The sequence below is a fragment of the Mobula hypostoma genome, chromosome 7 (genome assembly GCF_963921235.1).
Source record: "Mobula hypostoma chromosome 7, sMobHyp1.1, whole genome shotgun sequence".
NCBI lineage: Eukaryota > Metazoa > Chordata > Chondrichthyes > Myliobatiformes > Myliobatidae > Mobula > Mobula hypostoma.
In genome coordinates this window covers 82,583,430-82,606,904 of record NC_086103.1, presented here as the reverse complement: position 1 = coordinate 82,606,904, position 23,475 = coordinate 82,583,430, and the positions used below count along the sequence as shown (strand labels likewise).

General features: G+C 42.0%; 1 protein-coding gene across 1 annotated transcript in view; it reads right to left on the bottom strand.

Annotated features, from left to right (window-relative positions):
* LOC134349412 (sodium-dependent phosphate transport protein 2A-like) overlaps nucleotides 1–23,475 on the bottom strand; it is a 45,270-nt gene that overhangs the window by 13,885 nt on the left and 7,910 nt on the right. Inside the window, exons 4-9 of the mRNA XM_063053679.1 lie at nucleotides 19,028–19,156; nucleotides 18,405–18,548; nucleotides 16,792–16,903; nucleotides 14,882–15,077; nucleotides 9,283–9,378; nucleotides 2,659–2,779 (exon numbers count right to left, since the gene is read on the bottom strand). Of these exons, the coding sequence (XP_062909749.1) occupies nucleotides 2,659–2,779; nucleotides 9,283–9,378; nucleotides 14,882–15,077; nucleotides 16,792–16,903; nucleotides 18,405–18,548; nucleotides 19,028–19,156 (798 nt within the window). The remainder of the gene's footprint in view (nucleotides 1–2,658; nucleotides 2,780–9,282; nucleotides 9,379–14,881; nucleotides 15,078–16,791; nucleotides 16,904–18,404; nucleotides 18,549–19,027; nucleotides 19,157–23,475) is intronic.

Sequence of the window (23,475 nt, the reverse complement as noted above, 5' to 3'; positions counted from 1 at the left end):
CTTTATAATTCAGGAAATCAGTGGGAAAGGATAGCAAGAGAACATTGAGTTCAGAGGGGAGTGGATTAACCTAAAACTTCTCCATTCCCTGCATTAGCACCTCATTCCCCTGAACCTCAATTCAGAGTAGGATTCCTGACTGACGAGATTTCTCTGATTTAGCACTTCCATGATTAACTGGATAAACCAGATCCTTTCTTTGTCTGTTGAGATACCACATGGTACTTTCTCCCTTTCTAGATGCAGAGGACAGCATCTAAGGATAGGTTTCCCTTAGCATGGTAAAGATTCCGCAAGCTTGTTATTTTTCAATGTCCCTCTCTATATTTATGTTGTGCACTTTGTAGTCCAACTGTTGCTTGAGGAGAAGCTGTGGGAAGTAGAATGGGTATTGGAGATGATGCAAGAGTGACCCTGAATGTCTGAGGGGAAAGGTCCCTTCAGAAAGCTGAAAGAGAAGAAATGAGGAAGTGTGCAATGGTGACATCATGTTGGAATAGTGACAGACTTGGACTGGAAGAACAGATGGGCATATGGTAGAGAAGCAACAGATTTTCTTTTAAAAATATGTTCTTCCTTGTAAAAATTGTGTTTAGTGTTTTTTTTTGTGAATGCTGCTGATATGATGCAATATGCTTATGATTCCATTTTATTCTCCCCACATTCCCGTCAACTTGCCCAGATTCTACCACTCACCCACACTAGGAGAAAAAAACATTATCTCATCGCACAGAAAACATTCAAACTTCTTAAGACAACAACCAAAGTCAAGATCAAACCTAGATCACTGGAACTGTGAGGCAGCAGCTCTACTATGTGGCTTCCACTGTGAATATCATGCTAAATTGTTGTGATTGTCTTATAAGGAGGAAATATGTAAAATATATAGGGATGGAAAGTTGGGAGGAGGGACTCATTACGTCAACAGACCAGGAAAGTTTGGGCTTTTCTCCTCAGAGGAGAGAAGTTTGAGCGGTGATTTGTTAGATATTCAGTATTACAAGGAGCCTGGATGATGTGAATTAAAGAGCAACTGTTTCCATTAGTGGAAATGCCAAGAACAGATTATTCAGGAAATGGAATAAGAAGTTGAGGAAAATTTGTTTTTACACAGTGAATGAAAATGATTTGTAATTTGCCGTCATGAAGAATGTTGGAACCAGATTCATTAAAATAAATTTTATTATCAAAGTACATATACGTATGTCACAATATACAACCCTGAGATTCATTTCCTTGTGGGTATACTCAGTAAATCTATAGAATATTAACTATAACGTGATCAGTGAAAGATCAGCCAGAATATAGAAGGCAACAAACTGTGTAAATGCAAATATAAGTAAATAACAATGAATAACAAGAACATGAGGTAACAAGATAGAGACCATAAAGTTGTTTGTAGGAACATTTCAATGGATGGGCAAGTGAGTGTAGTTATTCCCTTTTGTTTATATTATCCATTTTGTTTATATTATGCATTATACTTTTCACAATCAATTTATATAAGCACAGCTGCTTGGATTGAGTGTGTGGGTAGATTTTTTTACAAAGTAGGGGAATTAAGGGTTATAGGAAGAAGGTGGAGCTGAACAATAATCTTATAGACTGGTGGACCAAGCTTAACATTCAGCTGGTCTAATCCTACTCATATTTTTTAATGTACTTTTTAAGCAACCGATGGTGGTCTTGAAGAGGATGAACAATAGTGGTGAAAGGAGACCCTCACTCTAGGAGTGAGTGGCTGGCAGCTGGAGAGGAGGAACAAACTCAGAGATGAAGTGGAAGGAAAGAAAGGAAGAGGATGTGGAGAGTGGAGTGAAAGGAAGGGAAAAGGTTCTCTTTGTGATTGAACTTCTGTGGACAGATGTATGAATTTATGTGACTGAAGATTTTCAATTTGAGTAATAAAAATTGCTAGTGGTCAACAGGGTGAATTTGTGTTGAAATTCAAACTGTAACAGATATTTTAGTATTGGGTATATTTGTTACATATATTGAGAGGTACTGAAAAATTTTTGTTTTGCTTGCTATTCAGACAGTTCATGCCATAAATAATTACATTGAGACAGTAGACAAATGCAGAATGTAGTGTGCAGTTATGTGAGGTCTTTCAGGAGCACGATAACAACAGGATCGGTTGCCCTTGAGTCTGGTGGTGCATGCCCTCAAGCTTGATTATCTTCTGCCCAATGGGAAAGCAGAGAAGTGTGAATGACTGGGGTGGGAGCAATCCAAGATTATATTGGCTGCTCTTCTGAAATAACGGCAAGTCTAAACTGTCAATGGAAATGGCTGTTTCTCGTGATGGACTGGGTTGTGTTCACAATCATATCTGATGAGAATGCATGGTAGTAGCTACAGCAGTACAACATAAAACTCTATCAATGCATGGCATCCTATCTCTGTAAGCTTCAGGCCTACTATACCCCAGACATAGACAATTTTTCTTGCAGTACTTTTATGGTTAGGTTGTCTGAAATGAAGTATCTGGGAAATTATTGCACAAAATTGAAATACATCAAATCGCATTGAAAAGGGATGTGACAAAGTTTACAGTTCTTTACAATCATATAACAAGGGTATTAGTCAATCAGCCCTCCACTTTTACATAATTACTTATGTATTTGTACAAGGGTGCAAAATTATTTTTCCACTTACATTTCTCAATGTTTTCTTTATATGTCCTGTTGACTAAAGTCCATGTGTAGTTGTTATCCTGCCAGCACAGTTCTGGTGTCACACACTTCTCTAGACCATCCACTGTGATGTTGTCCTGGAACTGTAAGAAATAGCCAGATAGCAGAAAACTTCAGGGAGTTTCACCCCCACTTCAGGGTAGATGAAGAAGCAAAGATAAATGAACTGAAGGATTTTTTTAAAAGGAGTAGGATCAACATAGCTGACATTCCCACAATGCCTTCTCCTATTCTGTAACAGTAAAATGAATCCAGAAATACAGGAAAATGAAACAAAGATCCAATCAAGTAATTAATAATTTCCTTTATTTCTGCAAATCTCTCTCTCTCTTTTCCTTCGTATATTCTGTTTCCTTCACAGTCTTCATTTCTCTTTCCTAACTTCATCCACCAGTTTTTCAGCTGGATTACTTATTTCTAAAACTATAATCAAATAATTACGAAGGAAGATTGTTGCAAGAGAAAGTAATTCTGTTTGGAAATATTGGGGAGGCTCGACAAAAATGCAGAACAGCAAAGGCATTTAGCAGTGAAAGATATTTTATGAATAAACTTCAAAATAACAAGCCATGTGCAGCCAAAATGCAAGAGAGAGCAGAGATTGAACATGACAAGGCAACAATGTAACTGAAGGCTAGGAGCAACTGGTTGAGGCTGACTGGTTCGATGTGTGAACAAAGACTGTGGATGAGAGCTCATTGTAAATGGGCAGTGTGCGATGTTGGAATCGAGTGGCAGGTGACTTCTGTTAGCTGGGTTGAGACTGGGAGGTGCCAGCTGGTGCAGGCCTGACTAGATTCTGCCCACCTCTGCTATGGCTGGCACCCGATGTCCCAGGCTGATCCAGATCGGTCCAGTGGTACTCCTGATGAGTGATAGATCCAAGATGAAGCTGGATGGCTCACAAGACCTTTCCTCCAGGCAATACCTTTCCCAGTCAACCAGTCACTGCACACCCCATCCATGACTACCTGAATCCATCAAACAATGAACCTTGTACACTGGACCACCTTCCACCATCTTGGTTCTGGAGCTGCAGCGTCAGGCGGGTTCAATGGTCAACAGACAATAGGCTAGAGGGAGGACATTTGCAAGGTAGGTGTGATCCTAAATGATGGTGGAAGTTGGAGATGCTAAGTGACTAGATTGTTGCAATGGGTAACTTTAAAGGGACAAATAAACCCGGGGGGGGGGGGAGCGGGAGAGCTGGCAGGAAAGGGAGGCATTCATGTGGCAGAGGAGGTGTGTAGATTGTGGGATGCTTTGGCCTAGAGCACATACTACCTCCATGTGGAAGGTTTAGAGCCAGTGAAGCATGGCAGAAACTTCTCCACTTTCTGATTGGCTTCTGTGATTGACCATAGGTCTACGGATGATAGCCACAGGACACTCAGTGAAGTGTGAAGGAGGGAGCAGAAGGCTCACCAGAAGTGGGTTCTGGTCTAACACAATGTCACGATGGAAACTGTGGAGGTGAATTGCATGTTGGGGGGAACCAGGTCCGCCATCTCAGCAGCTGATGGAAGATTGGGGAGGGCAATGAAGTGGGTCACCTTGGAGAACTGCTCCACCACTATCAGGATTACCATGGCGCCTTTGGAAGGTGGCAAACACATAGTGAAATACATGATGTGAAACCCATGGCCATTGGGGAAACTGGTAGCAGGAGTCCAGAGGGCCACTGGTTGGAGGAATTGAACTGGGCACATTTGGGCCAGGTAACAATGAAATCACCAACATCTGTGATCATGGTGGGCCACCAAAACCAGCATTGCAGAAAATCCAGAGTCCATTATGCACCTGGATGACCAGAGAGTGGTTAGGGTGGGCCCACTGGAGTGTCTCAGAGTACGTGATTGACGGTATGTATACATGTTTGTCTGGTGTGTTGGCCAGAGCCAGCTCGTGCTGTAGATCTTGGCAGCTTTGGTCCTCAAGATCCCAGATGATCAGGGTGAGGATCTGCAAGGATGGAATGATGGGCTGAGGGTCGATCTCCTTTTCAGCTGGGTCAAACTGCCATGACAGGGCACCTGCCTTAGTGTTCTTGGAACCGGGTCAGTAGGAGATGGGGAAGCTGAATTGTTTGAAGAATGACCATGAAATGGGTTGAGCTGGTGGGTCTGCTGAATTGATATGAGGTTCTGGTGGTCAGTTCAGATGAGGAAGGGCCTGGTGTTTCCCATCAGCCAACGTCTCCATTCCTCCAAGGCCCATTTAATGGCAAGTAGATCCCCGTTTCCTACTCCATAGCAGTGCTGTGCAGAGTTGAAATTGCATGAGATGAAGGCACAATAGTGTGTCTTCCCATCCAGTCCTTGCTGGGAGAGGATAGTCTCAGTGTCCACATTAGATACATCCACCTTAACAAAAAGTCTGGATGTGCTTGGATGGCAGAGAATGGGAGCCATGGTGAGGTGTCTCTTGAGTCCCTCGAAAGCATGGTCCACAGCAGCAGATGAGGTTATCCATGAGGTAGGAATTTTGGTGAGGGAGGTGAAATTTGGTTGTAGTTCCTGATGAAGCAGTGATAAAAGTTGGAGAAGCGTAGGAAGTGCTGTAGTTCTTTGAGGGAGCCCAGACTCCAAGGGACCTCCATCAATGGCCATGATTCAGAAGGGGTGAGAGACAGGCTCAGAATCAGAATCCGTAGGGAATCCAAGCTGCACACACAAACTCCACTCCAGAAATTTGCCTCCTGGGCACATAAGGCTATCAGTGTGTGGAGAAGGACAGAGAGAATGGGTCAGGCAGTGGTGCTGGAATGAGGGGCTGGGGGGAGCTTCCTAGATAGAAGGCCCCTCATCTGTATCCGGTGATGCTATTTTCCTAGACACAGTGGACATTTGATGCGTGGGTGATCAGTAGCTCCTCAGTAAGCACTCAAGTTGTTTCTCCCTCGATGGTTAAGCTCTTTTGGAGTTACAGAAGCTCTCCCTATTTGCACGGATTCTGGAGGCATTGATGATGATGAGGGTTCTACGGCCTGAAGTGTTTCTGGGAACAGATCTGGGGTTCTGGCTGACAGTCTGGAGGATCATTCCATAAGAAACCTGTCAATTTGGAGGGCAAGAGTGATAAGGCTTTCGAGGTCAGTGGACATCTCCAGGATAGACAACTCATCTTTCAAGTGCACCACAATGTAATCCAACACTGAGAGTGAGTCTTGCTACAGGCAAAGTTATCTGATATGATGCCTCCCTTCCACTCTCAGGTGGTTGAAAACCCAGCATACCTCAGTGGTAAAATCTTCATATTTATTGCAGATAGTGTTTTTATTGTCACAGGTAGTGGCAGCCTAGGTCAGAGCTTGCCCAGTCAAGAGGAAGAGTTGACAAAGGCAATCTTGGTTTGGTCCGTGGAATACAGAGATGGCTGTAGTTCAAAATGCAAGATGCACTGGGACAGGAAGTTGCGGCGTCATGTTGGGGATCCATTGAAGCCACCAGAATCTGGGGCTCCAATGGAAGAGGTTGAATGGCCTGAGGTTGCTACAATGAGACAGATGCTGAGAGTGGCAAGCAGAAGATTAATGGTTTTCTGCTGCTTCAGGATTGTGTTCTCCTGTAGATGAACAACTTCCTTTAGGTGAGTGTCCGCTGTTGAGTAAATTGTGGATTCAGCCATCCTATCAGGAAATGTAGAGGAGGATTGACCCAAAATCAGAGCAGGGAGGCAAGTTAGCACTAAACAACACTTAACTAACAAGCCATGATGGGTCATAAAACAAACGAGAACAGATACTTAACACAACAAGGCAACAAGGTAACATTTAATAAAGTACAAAGTAAATTTATTATCAAGGTACTTTTTTGGCTACTGCATACAGCTCTGAGATTCAATTTCTTGCAGGCATACTCAGTAAATTCAAGAAACATAATAGAATCAATGAAAGACCTCACCCAACAGGATGGACAAACAAACAGTGTGCAAAAGGCAACAAACTACACAAATACAAAAGAAAATAATAATAATAATAATAATCATAAATAAATAAGGAATAAATATCAAGACCATGAGATGAAGAGTCCTTGAAAGTGAGTTCATAGGTAATGGGAACAGTTCAGTGATGGGGCAAGTGAAATTGAATGAAGTTATACCTACTAGTTCAAGAGCCTGATGGTTGAGGGGTAAAAACTGTTCCTGAACCAGGTGGTGTGAATCCTGATGGCAGAAATGAGAAAGGAGCATGATCTGGATGGTGGAGGTCTGTGGCATTGGACGTTGCTTTCCTGCAACAGTGCTCTATGTAGATGTGCTCATTGGTGTGGAGCACTTTAGCAGTGATGGACTGGGTGTAATCGAAGGCTTGGAGCAACTGATTGAGCTTGGCTGGTTCAATGGGTGAACAAAGATTGTTGGTCAAAGTTGGGTTTATAAACAGGTCACTGGTGATGAATTGGAAACAAATGGTACTTGACTCCTGTTAGCTGGGTGAGAGGGGTCTGACTGTGCAGGCCTGACATAGGGCAAAAATGAATGTAGCTGCCAGGACAAAATAGAAGGTGCTTGACAAGCAGAAAGGTCTGACTGTGGATTAGTCACATGGACCAGATGGATAACAACCAGAGGTTCTGAAGGAAGTAGGTAAAAAGGTATGGAGGTATTAGTAAAAATCTTTCAAAAATCACTAGAGTCAGAATAGTTTCAGAGGACTGGAAAATCGAAAATGTCATTCCACTTTTAAGAAGAAAGGGAGACGAAGAAACAGGAAAATATAGGCCTGTTAGCCTGACTTCTGTGGTTGGTACATTTTAGAATCTGTTATTAAGATTGAGTTCTTGGGGTATATGAAAGTACATTCTAAAATAGGTCAAAGTCAAAAGGTTTCTTTAAGGGAAGATCTTCCCTGACAAATCTTAATTTGAGAAAGTAACAAGCAGAATAGAGAAAGAAGTGCAGGCCTGTACAGTCAGGCCCCTGTCACCCAGCTAACAGGAGTCAAGTATCATTCATTTCCAGCTCATCACCTACAACCTACTTAAATCCTGCTTATAGGTATTTAAAAGAGCAAATCTTGCCTCGTCCCTGTGCTGAAGACACTGCACCCCAACGGCCTCAATGACTACAGACCGGTGGCATTGACCTCCCACATCATGAAGACTTGTTCTGGAGCTGCTCCGGCCTATGGTTAGGCCACACTTAGATCCCCTGCAGTTCGCCTACCAGCCCCGACTAGGAGTTGAGGATGCCATCGTCTACCTGCTGAACCATGCCTACGCCCACCTGGACAAGCCAGCGAGCACTGTGAGGGTCATATTTTTTGACTTCTCCAGTGCGTTCAACACCATCCGCACTGCTCTGTAGGGGGGAGAAGCTGACAGCGATGCAGATGGATGCCTCCCTGGTATCATAGATTCTTGATTACCTGATTGGCAGACCACAGTATGTGTGCTTGCAACACTGTGTGTCCGACAGAGTGATCAGCAGCACTGGGGTTCCGGAGGGGACTGTCTTGTCTCCCTTTCTCTTCACCATTTACACCTCGGACTTCAACTACTGCACAGAGTCTTGTCATCTTCAGAAGTTTTCTGATGACTCTGTCATAGTTGGATGCATCAGTAGGGGAGATGAGGCTGAGTACAGGGCTACTGTAGGAAACTTTGTCACATGGTGTGAGCAGAATTATCTGCAGGTTAATGTGAAAAAGACTAAGGAACCTGAGGAGGGCTAAGGTACCAGTGACCCCTGTTTCCATCCAGGGGGTCAGTGTGGACATGTTGGAGGATTACAAATACCTGAGGATACGAATTGACAATAAACTGGACTAGTCAAAGAACACTGAGGCTGTCTACAAGAAGGGTCAGAGCCATCTCTATTTCCTGAGGAGACTGAGGTCCTTTAACATCTGTCAGAAGATTCTGAGGATGTTCTACGAGTCTGTGGTGGCCAGTGCCATCATGTTTGCTGATGTGTGCTGGGGCAGCAGGCTGAAGGTAGCAGACACCAATAGAATCAACAAACTCATTCGTAAGGCCAGTGATGTTGTGGGGATGGAACTGGACTCTCTGACGGTGGTGTCTGAAAAGAGGATGCTGTCCAAGTTGCATGCCATCTTGGACAATGTCTCCCATTCACTACATAATGTACTGGTTGGGCACAGGAGTACATTCAGCCAGAGACTCATTCCACCGAGATGCAATACTGAGCGTCATAGGAAGTCATTCCTGCCTGTGGCCATCAAACTTTACAACTCCTCTGTTGGAGGGTCAGACACCATGAGCCAATAGGCTGGTCCTGGACTTATTTCCTGGCATAATTTACATATTATTATTTAATTATTTATGGTTTTATTTTGCTATATTTATACTCTATTCTTGGTTGGTGCAACTGTAACGAAACCCAGTTTCCCTCGGGATCAATAAAGTATGACTATGACAATGACTAAATTTGTAGAGGGAAAGCAATCAGTTGCAAGAAAAATGAGTTTGTGGTAGTCAGTGATATTAACTTTCCACAATCAACTGGGGCTCCCATACTGTTAAAGTATCATAGCTCTCTCTCTCTCTCTCTCTCTCTCTCTCTCTCTCTCTCTCTCTCTCTCAGTTAGTATTTTATTTTCCAAATGACAGAGATACTTTCTTACCTGGACAGTTCTTGTCAGGCACCATATCTTCACAAGACTCTTATTACGGAAACTTTCATCCCCAGTTGCTATTGCAGTGATTACTGATTTATCAAGCTGAAAAACAATACCTAACAATAACTAACTACTTCTAAATACTTCTCATTACTACCATCTCTCTGTATATTATGAGTGTGGAACGGCTGAGGATTTTCGGAGCGAAGGCATTTTACTACTCAGGGTAAAGAGAGGCAAGACTGTGCAGGCGCATGACGTCAGCCAGTAGAGCAGGAAAAGCTTAAAAAGAAGACCACCATATCCAGTGGGCAGCGGAGTGAGAAGGTCACAGAGTGATAGGGCTTTGGCTCAGTGGGCTTAGGCGGTAACGGGACGAGGTGAGGTAGGTTTACCTGTCTTAATTGTGGAAAGGAAGTATGTATGTGAGGCTGGTGTTCTGCGCTTGGTGTCAGATGTGGGAGCTCCTGAACTCCCCCAGCCTCCGGGACGGCCATATCTGCACCCGCTGTGTCGAACTGCAGCTCCAAAGCGGTCCGCCTTAGGGAACTGGAATTGCAGCTCGCTGACGTTCGATTGGTCAGGGAGAGTGAGGAGGTGATAGAAAGGAGTTATAGGCAGGTGGTCACACCGGGGCCACAGGAGGCAAACAAGTGGGTAACAGTCAGGAGATGGAAGGGGATGAGTCGGGTACTAGAGAGTACCCCTGTGGCTGTACCCCTGAACAATAAGTACTTCTGTTTGAGTACTGTTGGGGGGGGGAACAGCCTACCTGGGGGAAACAACAGTGGCCGTGCCTCTGGCACAGAGTCTGGCCCTGTGTCTCAGAAGGGTAGGGAAAGGAAGAGAAAGGCAGTAATGATAGGGGACTCCTTAGTTAGGGGGTCAGACAGGCGATTCTGTGGACGCAGGAAAGAAATTCGGATGGCAGTTTGCCTCCCAGGGTCTGGGATGTTTCAGATCACATCCACGATATCCTGCAGTGGGAGGGAGAACAGCCAGAGGTCGTGGTACATATTGGTACCAATGACATAGATAGGAAAAGGGGAGAGGTCCTGAAAACAGACTACAGGGATTTAGGAAGGAAGTTGAGAAGCAGGACTCCAAAGGTAGTAATCTCGGGATTACTGCCTGTGCCACATGACAGTGGGTATAGGAAGAGAATGAGGTGGAGGATAAATGCGTAGCTGAGGGATTGGAGCAGGGGGCAGGGATTCCGATTTCTGGATCACTGGGACCTCTTTTAGGGCAGGAATGACCTGTACAAAAAGGACAGGTTGCACTTGAACCCCAAGGGGATCAATATCCTGGCGGGGAGGTTCGCTAAGGCTACTGGGGAGAGTTTAAACTAGAATTCTTGGGGGTGGGAACCGAACTGAAGAGACTGGGGAAGAGGTGGTTGGCTCACAAATGGAGAAAACTTGGAGACAGTGTGAAGGGAGGATAGGCAGGTGATAGAGAAGGGACGCACTCAGAGCGACGGTTTGAGATGTGTCTACTTTAACACAAGGAGTATTGTGAACAAAACGGATGAGCTTAGAGTGTGGATCAGTACTTGGAGCTATGATGTGGTGGCCATTACAGAGACTTGGATGGCTCAGGGACAGGAATGGTTACTTCAAGTGCCGGGTTTTAGATGTTTCAGAAAGGACAGGGAGGGAGGCAAAGGAGGTGGGTCATGGCACTGTTGATCAGAGATAGTTTCACGGCTGCAGAAAAGGTGGATGTCATGGAGGGATTGTCTACGGAGTCTCTGTGGGTGGAAATTAGGAACAGGAAGGGGTCAATAACTTTACTGGATATTTTTTTATAGGCCGCCCAATAGTAACAGGGATATTGAGGAGCAGATGGGGAAACAGATCCTGGAAAGGGGTAATAGTAAGAGATGTCATGGTGGGAGATTTTAATTTCCCAAATATCAATTGGCATCTCCCTAGAGCAAGGGATTTAGATGGGGTGAAGTTTTTTAGGTGTGTTCAGAAAGATTTCTTGACACAATATGTAGATAAGCCTACAAGAGGAGAGACTGTACTTGATTTGGTATTGGGAAATGAACCTGGTCAGGTGTCAGATCTCACAGTGGGAGAGCATTTTGGAGATAGTGATCATAATTCTATCTCCTTTACAATAGCATTGGAGAGAGATAGGAACAGACAAGTTAGAAAAGCGTTTAATTGGAGTAAGGGGAATTATGAGGCTATCAGGCAGGAACTTGGAAGCTTAAATTGGAACCAGATGTTCTCAGGGAAAGGTACGGAAGAAATGTGACAAATGTTCAGGGGATATTTGTGTGGAGTTCTGCATAGATACGTTCCAATGAGACAGGGAAGTTATGGTTGGGTACAGGATCCATGGTGTACAAAGGCTGTAGTAAATCTAGTCAAGAAGAAAAGAAAAGCTTACGAAAGGTTCAGAGAGCTAGGTAATGATAGAGATCCAGAAGATCATAAGGCTAATAGGAAGCAGCTTAAGGAGGAAATTAGGAGAGCCAGAAGGGGCCACGAGAAGGCCTTGGTGGGCAGGATTAAGGAAAACCCCAAGGATTTCTGCAAGTATGTGAACAGCAAGAGGATAAGATGTGAAAGAATAGGACCTATCAAGTGCGATAGTAGGAAAGTGTGTATGGAACCAGGGGAAATAGCAGAGGTACTTAATGAATACTTTACTTCAGTATTCACTATGGAAAAGGATCTTGGTGATTGTAGTGATTACTTGCAGCAGACTGAAAAGCTTGAGCATGTAGACATTAAGAAAGAGGATGTGCTGGAGCTTTTGGAAAGCATCAAGTTGGATCAGTTGCCGGGACTGGATGAGATGTACCCCAGGCTACTGTGGGAGGCGAGGGAGGAGATTGCTGAGACTCTGGAGGTGATCTTTGCATCATCAATGGGGACTGGAGAGTTTCTGGAGGATTGAAGGGTTGCGGATGTTGTTCCCTTATTCAAGAACGGGAGTAGAGGTAGCCCAGGAAATTATAGACCAGTGAGTCTTACTTCAGTGGTTGGTAAGTTGATGGAGAAGATCCTGACAGGCAGGATTTATGAATATTTGGAAAGGTATATGATTAGGAATAGTCAGTATGGCTTTGTCAAGGGCAGGTCATGCCTTATGAGCCTGATTGAATTTTTTGAGGATGTGACTAAACAATTGATGAAGGAAGAGTAGTAGATGTTGTGTATATAGATTTCAGCAAGACATTTGATAAGGTACCCCATGCAAGAATTATTGAGAAAGTAAGGAGGCATGGGATCTAAGGGGACATTGCTTTGTGGATTCAGAACTGGCTTGCCCACAAAAGGAAAAGAGTGGTTGTAGGTGGGTCATATTCTACATGGAGGTCAGTGACCAGTGGAGTGCCTCAGGGATCTGTTCTGGGACTCTTACTCTATGATTTTTATAAATGATGTGGATGAGGAAGTAGAGGGATGGGTTAGTAAGTTTGCTGATGACACAAAGGTTGGAGGTGTTGTGGATTGTGTGGAGGGCTGTCGGAGGTTACAGCGCGACATTGATAGGATGCAAAACTGGTCTGAGAAGTGGCAGATGGAGTTCAACCCAGATAAGTGTGAAGTGGTTCATTTTGGTAGGTCAAATATGATGGCAGAATATAGTATTAATGGTAAGACTCCTGGATCAGAGGGATCCTGGGGTTCAAGTGCATAGGATGCTCAAAGCAGCTGCACAGGTTGACTCTGTGGTTAAGAAGGCATACAGTGTATTGACAGTTATCAATCGTGGAACTGAATTTAGGAGCCAAGAGGTAATGTTGCAGCTATATAGGACACTGGTCAGACCCCACTTGGAGTACTGTGTTCAGTTCTGGTTGCCTCAGTACAGGAAGGATGTGGAAAACATAGAAAGGGTGCAGAGGAGATTTACAAGGATGTTGCCTGGATTGGGAAGCATGCCTTATGAAAACAGGTTAAGTGAACTTGGCCTTTTTTCCTTGGAGTGACGGAGGATGACAGGTGATCTGATAGAGGTGTATAAGATGAGGAGAGGCATTGATCATGTGGACAGACAGAGGCTTTTTCCCAGGGCTGAAAAGGCTGCCACAAGAGGGCACAGGTTTAAGGTGCATGGGAGTAGGTACAGAGGAGATGTCAGGGGTAAGATTTTTATGCAGAGAGTGGTGAATGCGTGGAATGGGCTGTCGGCAACGGTGGTGGAATCGGATACGATAGGGTCTTTTCAGGGACTTTTGGATAGGTACATGGAGCTTAGAAAAATAGAGGGCTATGGGTAAGCCCAGTAATTTCTAAGGTGGGGACATGTTTGGTACAACTTTCTGGGCCGAAGGGCCTGTATTGTGCTGTAGGTTTTCTATGTTTCTATGAGCTAAAGAATGCAGAATTTAATCATCATGAATTTTAGAATGCAATGTTTGGACAATGTTTCTGGTGAAGTTCTGATAAGTTTTTTTTAGTAATCTATTTGAGAAATTAGCTGCAAACCTTTTCTAGACACCACTTTCAATCACCAGACATACTTAACATCTTTAAGGAATCACATCTCATTCAAGTCATGGAACAGCATGTTTGATTTCATTTGAAGTTAAAACTTACCAACCAAGAACACAGCAAGTATATAATTGACAGTATATGACATATTTCTATATAATTTAAACTGCTTCCTGAAAATTTTACATGATCTTTGTTATATAATGTTGCCTGAGCAACATTGTGATTGGAGGTGCAGATATAAATGGTTAATACTGGAATTCTTTCAGATCTACGTATTTGATTGTTAATAATAGAACTGATTCAATACCTTCAGAAGAAGATCTGATAGAAGAGTTACTCCTGGCAGACTATCCAGAAAGAATCTGCCAAGCCATTCTCCCACCATGTCTGCTTGTGCTAAATAGAGACCTGTTTCATCTACAGCTCTGGACAACATTTAACTAGCTATTTCTCTGATTTTTGAATTGACCAACTATTGTTATTGTCCATGATTTTGATTAAGCAACAACTGGTATTTTAAAAGGAATTGATAGTTGTGTAAAAAGTGAATCAATCATGTAATATTGCTTAACTACTTGAATCAGCACTAATTCCAGCCTCTAATTAACAAAGGTTGTACATTATATAATCAGGTAGAAACAAGAATTTGAAATCAATTAACTTTACTCATCCATAAAAATATTTTATTTTGTCCACACTAATGCTGATGCTGCACCCTTAACTGATGCACTATTACACTACCCTATACCCATCTTAAATTATAATAATATAGGAAGAGCCAATTTGGTCCATTGGACTGATACTGGTACTCGGAGAGCAAACCCATTCATCCCATCCCCTCCTCTACTAATCTCCCAGCGGCTCAGAATTTATTTTTGTTCACACACAATCCTCAATTCCTCTTTGATTATTTTGATTCATACTACAGTAGCCAGTAATTTATCTATTAATCTTTTGAGATGTGGGTGGAAACCAAAGTGTATGGAGCTAACTCACTGATCTTGACCTTGAAAGTGGATTCCTGGAGCCATGAGCCAGCATCACTATCTGCTGTGCCACTGTGCTACCATAACTTACCACCATTAATCCAAACATAAATGCATTAAACACAAGTAACACAATAATAGAACTGATGTCCAAACCTGTATAATGTGATCAGTGAATGGATCGGTAATGATACCGAGAAGGTTAGGTGCATCGTTTCCTGTCTGGATTATGAAGCTCCCCACCACAACCTTAGTGAGTCGGTACAGAAACCCGCTGACAACTTCGATTGGCAGTAGGACCAACACAGAGAGCCAATTGAAGCAATCATGGACAGTGGCGCCTGCAAATGCCCTGAAATTAATTTAACAAATATTTGGCATAGAGAATAATTCGAATGACTTTCATTCTGGAATTAAGCTTGAATGACTGAGTCAGCCAGTGACAGATATATTTTTCCAGCTGGCTCTTTGTAACATAGAGAACTATAAGTTTATTTTCTGTTTGTCCTGATTCTATGCTGAGTCATACCAAAGGTGGTGTAATTAGCCTCAAGATTGCTCAGATGGGTGAGATGTTTGATCAAGTTTACTATGATCTGATTGTTATGCAAATATCCCTGGTGTTAATCAAACAATCAGATCTGTGTACTCTGTGGGGTGGCGGAATATAGCTGGGCTGGCCTTCAACGCTGATAAAACATAATATTTCACCCCTGAATTTTAATAGAATATAATTCGTCTACGTTTTGATTTCCAGATAACCCCAAACAGCTGGCTGAATTTCACATCTCAGAGTTGGGAAGTAGAAAATTTGGCCCTCGACTTGAGGCACAGCCAGTTGGAAAATCCATTGGAGAATAGCCAGGACTCAATGAAACAAAACCACCAATACTTACTGTACCTAGTGATCTTAGAATATTGAGAACATTGGTGGTGAAAACAAAGTCAGTGAGTTTGTCTAAAAAATGAAAAGCCCTATGGAATTTCTACATACACAGGGCACAGATTTGGTTAACCTGTTATGGAAGAGATGTCAATTAGTTGGAAGGAGTGCAAAGAAGATTTATGAGCATGTTGCCAGGAATTGAAGGCTGAGATATAAGGGGTGTTTGGTCGGGCTAAGACTTGATTCTTTGAGGTGTAGGAGACTGTAAGATATCCTGAAAGAGGAATATCAAATCATTAGGGATATAGATAGGGTGAATACACACAGTCTTTTTCCCAAGGGGAAGGGATTCAAAAAATAGACGACATGCAGTAAGTTTAAAGTGAGAAGGGAAAGAACTAAAAGAGACTGAGGTGCAGCTTCGTCACAGAGAGTGTGGAATGAGCTACCAGGGGAAGTGGTTGAGACATGTACAATAACAATATTCAAAAGACATTTTGACAGGTACACAAATAGGAAAGGATTAGAAGGACATGGGCCAAACCTGAGCAAGTGGGACTAGTTTAGATGAGCATCTTGTTCAGCATGAATGAGTTGGGCCAAACAGCCTGTTTCCATGCTATGACAGGGCTAATTATTCACTGACTTTGCAATGCATGTGGACCACTTTGGATTGCTCTACTGCACCTTTACGGTATTCTGGGTTGGATGTTCAGTCTTTGATCATTATTCAAATAATTTAAACAGTTACGCTGGAGAGGAAAAAGAAACAATAAATACTTATTTTAAATTTCTGTTTTTTTGAGGATTAAATTGGCATTTTACCTCAAAAAAAAGACGATAACAGCACTGATACGTACAGCTTTGCTAGAGGGTGTTGACATGGAACTATGGATAATGAGAATCAGAATCAGGTTTATTATCACTGGTGCAAGTCAGTAAGTTTATTATTTTGAGGCAACAATGCAGTACAAGTCATAAAAATAATTTTAGTTACATAACTAAATACACTAAACAGTGCAAAAGAGAAATAACGAGAAAGCCCTTGATTTAGGACAATTTATCTAAGATTTTAGAGACTCGACATTATCCTTCTAGGCACAGGCTTACAAGATGCTATGGAAAGAGCCCAGTCCCATTGACTTGAATTGGCTGCTGGATAAGTCATGATAAATCTTACCGTTTGAATTCATTTCTGTCCCCAGCTTGCATTAGAGCTACAATAGTATTTGTTACTGAGGTTCCAATATTGGATCCCATAATAATTGGAATGGCAGATTGCACTCCCAGTACTAAAAAAAAAAGCACAGAGAAATTGAGTGTTTGTATTACAAATCTGAAAGTCAGGTTATGTAATATAAGAGATCATAAATTTCTGTAATGTATCTCTGATCCATTAGAAAATATCTACCAACAGCTTCTGGAAATGCTTGTTAATTTACATCATCTGCCATTTTCCACTCCATCCAAAGTAATTAGATCTCAAAATCTCAATACCAAACTTAGGTTGGGTTTACTTAGATGGGCCTTTTCTGAAAACAGTCAGCTCCAGGAACAGACTGTTGGTTTCTTCAATGGTTCTTGTCCACCCAACTTCATCAAGTTAAAGCCAAGGTAGAGATCATATCATAAAAATGGTAGCAAGTGATTAATATTAAATTGTGCAGGGTGGTGCACGGGACTAATTTAATTTATCCCAAGTTGTGGAAGAAGATGATTGGGGGCGATTTCTCGGGTCAGGATTTTTTGTAGTCCAGCACCAGTTAGATCCCAAGCAGGAAGAGCTCAAGAGTTTCAATCTGTGAAATTAGAAATGCAGGAAATACATAATTAATCAGACAACATTTGGGGAAAGAGAAACTGAGCTTACCATTGATCTGAAATGTTAACCGTATTACTCTATTCCCTGATGTAGCCTGACCTGTTGATTTTTCAGGCAATATTCAAGTATGGAATTAACAAACACACTGGGTTGACTCAGACAAGAGATGTCGGGAAGGCTGAAGGAGTGGCCGTGCTGGTGATGTAGGGTCAGAAGCACACCTCTCGGCTAATTAGGACACTGCTGATATTCTGGATCCATCTCAAGATGTGACAGGGAAGAGGGATGTATTCCATGATAGCTCTGTGGAATTTGATGCCTCCCTAAGATGATGTCTCTGATATTCCTAAAACACTTTATTTGTTGCCCCATTATAGTAAACAACTGCCTTTTAATTAGTAATTATTTCTGCTAAAATAGAACACAGAGATAGTTATCAATGATATAGTCACAGATATTATTAGCACAGTCAGCAGTCACTCCCAGGCCTTGTTTATCTTTGATCTCCACTATATCTCCAGGCTAAAAAATGAAGAAACTGTGGGAGCCTACATTTTGGATCCAGGTTCTCTTCTATGATGTCACTTTTTGTGGCAGCTTATTAATTGGGAAGCATAGCTGTGTGAGCATTGTCAGAACCTGGTGTCACTAAATGGGCCTTGAGTGTCAATTAGTTCTGAAGCCTAGATACATTATAATAGTAATAACACATTATATTCAATAAAAGTTAATTTGTTGTTTCTCCAAATTCCTATGTGATACAAGTAGTTTGAAATTATATTTGTGTTCATCTTCAAGCTGTCTATCATAAACAAAAAAAATTCTGAGGAAAGCAACACTTCTAAAAAAAATTTGTTGTCCAGCGTAATGTTTTTACATGATTGATAGTGGTTTATCTCTCTGTTTCCTGTTTACTTCCTTTACTTCCCATCTTCTGGTGATCCTATTGCAGTCAGAGCAAGTTTACTTACATCCTGATGACACCATGCTGACAACAATAGAAGTTGAAGTACTTGAGCTTTGGACCAGGACAGTGACCAAGATTCCCACCACAAGTCCAGCCACAGGATTGGACAGGATTGCATTGTCCTTAAAAATATCGCCTGCCACCTTGCCTGAAACAGAGAGACTTCACTGGCACATACGTTGTGAGTTAGACAAGAACATGCTAAGCAAATTAATTTAAATTACTTCTGGATGGATATATTCAGTTTTGGAAAAGAAAAGCAGAGTTGGAAATTACTATACACTGTACCTATTTTACACTTGTAAATGGAATACACCAGTTACTGCAAGACTTTGTGCTTTTGGATTGTCAGCTCCAGTTGCTAGTCATCTGGACAAACACCAAAGAGGACTTTATATTCTTCAAGAAGATCAGTTTGATTCTTCTAAACTCCAAAGAAAATAGGTCTGACTTTTTGAACAATTTAATTATTTTTAAACCACAACTTATTGAATGCTTCTGGCCCCAGTACTTGTAAATACTTTCTTAAATAAGGAACAAAATCTGTATCTAATGCACCTAGCATGGTTTCATCCCAAAAGTAATGAAGAATTGGATCTGAAGTGTAAATAATGAAACAGCTATTACCTCCAGCAAGTTGAAAGGCTGCACTGAGAACATCGAGAGAACAAACAAACATGTAGAGAAAGCTAAAGAGGAGCAGAATCTTCATTATTGAGTTCATTAACAATCTCAATTTCGCTTTTGTTTCCAGCTCTGAAATAAAAACAAAGGTATTTATTATTTGTTTTAAATCAATTGTGTTAAAAAACTATCTTCATTGTTGAAACTGGTTTATCAATTTCAATCTTAAGTGTTAGTTGTATGTATACATTCGTGATCTGACACAGGGTAAATAAATAATAGTAAATTCATCTCCAGCCCCAGCCCCATGCTTTGGCATGGAATATCCTGTCAGAAATAGACCCAGACCACAGACGTTTGATTCCTATTTCCCTGTTGACTTCAGCTAACATAGAGTCATAGAGTCATAGAACACTACAGCACAGAAACAGGCCCTTGCGGTCATCTAGCCCATGTCAAACTATTAATCTGCCTAGTCCCATCGACCTGGCCCAGAACACAGCCCTCCATACCCCTCCCATCCATGTACCCATCCAAATTTCTCTGAAATGTTGAAATTGAATCCGCATCCACCACTTGCTCCTTCCACATTCTCACGACCCTCTGTGTGAAGTGGTTTCCCCTCATGTTCCCCTTAAACGTTTCACATTTCATCTTTAACCCATGACTTCTAGTTGTAGTCTTACCTAACCTCAGTGGAAAAAGGCCTGTTTGCATTTACTGAATCTATACACCTCGTAATTTATATATCTTGATCTAATCTCCCCTCAGTATTCTACATTATAGAGAATAAAATCCTAACCTGTTCAACCTTTCCCTATAACTCAGGACTTCAGGACCTAGCAACATCCTTGTAAATTCCCTCTGCAATCTTTAAATCTTACTAATACCTTTCCTGTAGACTGCTGATCAAAACTGCACACAATACTCCAAATTACATCTCACAATCGTCTTATACAATTTTAACATAACATCCCAACTTCTGTACTCAATACATTGACTTATGAAGGCCAATGTGCCAAAAGCATTCTTTATAACCCTATCTGCCTGTTATGCTACTTTCAAGGAATATAAATCTATACGTATTCCCAAAAACATCTGTTCTACCATACTCCTCAGTGCCCTACCACTCATCGTGTATGATCTACCTTGACTGGTCCTCCTAAAGTGTGACACCTACATTAAATTCCATCTGCCATTTTTCAGCCCATTTTTCCAGCTGTAAGCTTTGACAGCTTTCTTCATAGTCCACTACACCCACAATCTTGGTGTCATTCACAAATTTGCTGATCTAGTTTACCACATTATCATCCAGATCTTTGACAAAGGTGATAACAACAAAGGACCCAGTACCAATCCCTGTGGCACACCACTAGTCACAGTCTTTCAGTCAGAAAAGCAACCATTTACTACCTCTCCCTGGCTTCTCCCACAAAGCCTATGTCTAGTCCAATTTACTTCTCCATCTTAAATGCCAAACCTTTCTTGCCCAACCTCCCATGTGGGACCTTGTCAAAAACCCTGCTAAAGTCCATGTAGACAACATCCACTGCGCTGCTTTCATCAACTTACCCGGTAACTTCCTTGAAAATCTCTATTAGTTTGGTTAGACATGACGTACCACACACAAAGCCATGCTGAATATACCTAACCCGTCCCTGTCTATCCAAAAACTTATGCATCCTGTCCCTTAGACTTCCTTCTAATAATTTTCCCACTACCGATGTCAGGCTTATTGGTCTATTATTTCCTGGCTTAATCTCAGCGCCTTTCTTATACATAGGGCTAAATTAGCTATCCTCCAATCCTCCAGTATCTCAAGCATGGCTAAGAATGTTTTTAAATACCTCTGCTAGGGCCCCCTCGATTTCTGCCCTAGCCTCCCACCGAGAGCACTTTGTCAAGCCCTGGGGATTTTCCACTCTAATTTGCCTCAAGAGAGCAAACATCTTCTCTTCTGTAATCTGTATTAGGCCCATGACCTCACTGCTGCATGTCTCAGTTCTATAGACACTGTGTCCATCTCCAGAGTAAATACAGATGTAAAAAAATCTTCTTAAGATCTCCCCCATCTCTTTGAGTCCATACATAGATTACCACAATGATCTTCCAAAGGAGCCACCTGATTCCTCCTTAAGTGTTCTTTTGTATTTCATATACTCCTCCAGTACCTTGTTTGTTCCTACCTACCTATATCTGCTATGTGCTTCCTACTTTTTCATAACCAGGATCTCAATATCTCTCGAAAACTAAGGTTCCCAAAGCTTGTTATCCTTGCCTTTTATTTTGACAGGAATACCCAAACTGTGTAATCTTAAAATTTCACTTTTAAAGGCTTCCCACCTGACAAGTACATTTTTGTCTGGGAAAAAAAAACTTGTCTTAATCCACGCTTACCAGATCCTTTCTGATGCAGTCAAAATTGGCCCTTCTCCAAATTAGAAGCACAACCCAAGAGCCAGACCTATCCTTTTTTTATAATTATCTTGTAAGTAACAGCATTATGATCATTAGGTGCAAAGTGTTCCCTTACCTCTTTCACCTGCCCTGTCTCATTCCTAACAGGAGATCTAGTATTGCATTCTCTCCATTTGGGACTTTTATGTACTGATTAAGGAAACTTTCCTGAACACATTTGACACACTCTTTCCATTGCAACCCTTTTACAGTCAATATGTGGAAAGCTAAAATCACCTACTACCACAGTCTTATGTTTCATGCAACTGTCTGCAATCTCTCTACAAATTTGCTCCTATAAATTCTGCAGACTGTTGGGTGGTCTATAATATAATCCCATTAATGTGGTCATACATTTGATATTCCTGAGTTCGACCCATAAAGCCTCACCAGAACAGCTCTCCATTCTGTTTTGACTGAGCATTACCAAGACATTTTCCCTGAAAAGTAATACCACTCTTCCCCCTTTAATTCCTCCTGCTCTACTGCATCGAAAATAATGCAACCCCAGAACATTCCTCTTGCAACCAGGTCTCACCAATTGCTACAGTCTCAAAATACCACATTGTGATCCATGCCCTAAGCTCATCTGCCTCTCTTACAGTAGTCATTGCATTGAAATATACACAGCTCAGAACATTAGCCCCACCATGCTCAACCTTTTGATTCCTGACCTTGTATGTAGACTTAACAACATCTTTCCCACAATCACTCCACTATCTGTTCTGGTGCTCTGATTCCTATTCCCTTGTAAACTCTAGTTTAAACCACGTTATGGATCTGGGAATAGAGATCCATAACTCTTTGAAAATTGCATCACAGGTAGATAGGGTCATAAAGAGATTGGCACATTTCTAAGATTAGCACATTGGCTAATTATTGAGTACAGAATTTGGGATGTGACTTCAAAATTGTATAAGACATTGGGACCTAATTTTCAATATTTTGTGCAGTTGTGATCACCCACCTACAGGGAAGATAACAATAGGTTGAAAGAATACAGAGAAAATTTACAGGGATGTTGCCGGGACTGGAGGACCTGAGTTATAGGGAAAGGGTGAATAAGGTTGAAAGGGAGAAGATGGCGACGCGACACAGCTTGCAGTGGCCATTCCGGTGAATGATATCTGTTATCTGTCAAGTAGGGCGCCATGCACAATCCTGATTTGATGGAGACAGACGTGAGAGCACGGAGGAACATCTGGTGAAACTTCTGAAATGCTTGTTTCGCTGTCGCTGCTACTACGTGATCCAGAATCTCCAGAGGGGTAGGCCCCGAGTCCTTGGTTTTGCTTGTTGCTCGGCGGCCGGGGCAGGGTCAAAGCGCTCGCAGACATGGTGCTCGGTGTTGGAGGTCTGGTCAGAGGCTTGAAGTTTTCGGATGGATTCAGAGTTTGCTGCGGTCGGGTGCTTCCAATGCATCGGCAAGTTGCGGCGCTTGGAGGTTCATGGCAGGGAGAGTTTCTCCCTTCTACAATCTGTGTGAGATGATGGGGTTTTTACCGTGTCCATGGTCTGCTCTTTATCAAATTACGGTATTACTTTGCACTGTTGTAACTGTATGTCATAATTATGTGGTTTTGTCAGTTTTAGTCTTGGTTTGTCCTGTGTTTCTGTGATATCTTTCTGGAGGAACATTGTATCATTTTTAATGCATGCATTTCTAAACGACAATAAATGAGGACTGAGAGTCCTCATAATCTAATCTAATAACTCAGAATTTTATTCCCCAGGGTGTGAGAAAAATGAGGGAGATTTGAAAGAGGAATAAAAATTATGAGCGATATAGATTAGGTAAATGCAAGCAAGCATTTTGCAATGAGGTTAGGTGAGATAGGAACTAGAGGTCATGAGTTAAGAGTGAAAGGAGAAATGTTTAAGGGGAACATTGGGGGGAAATTCTTCACTCAGAAGGAGGGAAAGAGTGTGGAACGAGCAGCCAGCGGAAGTGGTGGATGCAGGTTAAATCTCAGCATTTAAGAGCAACTTGGATA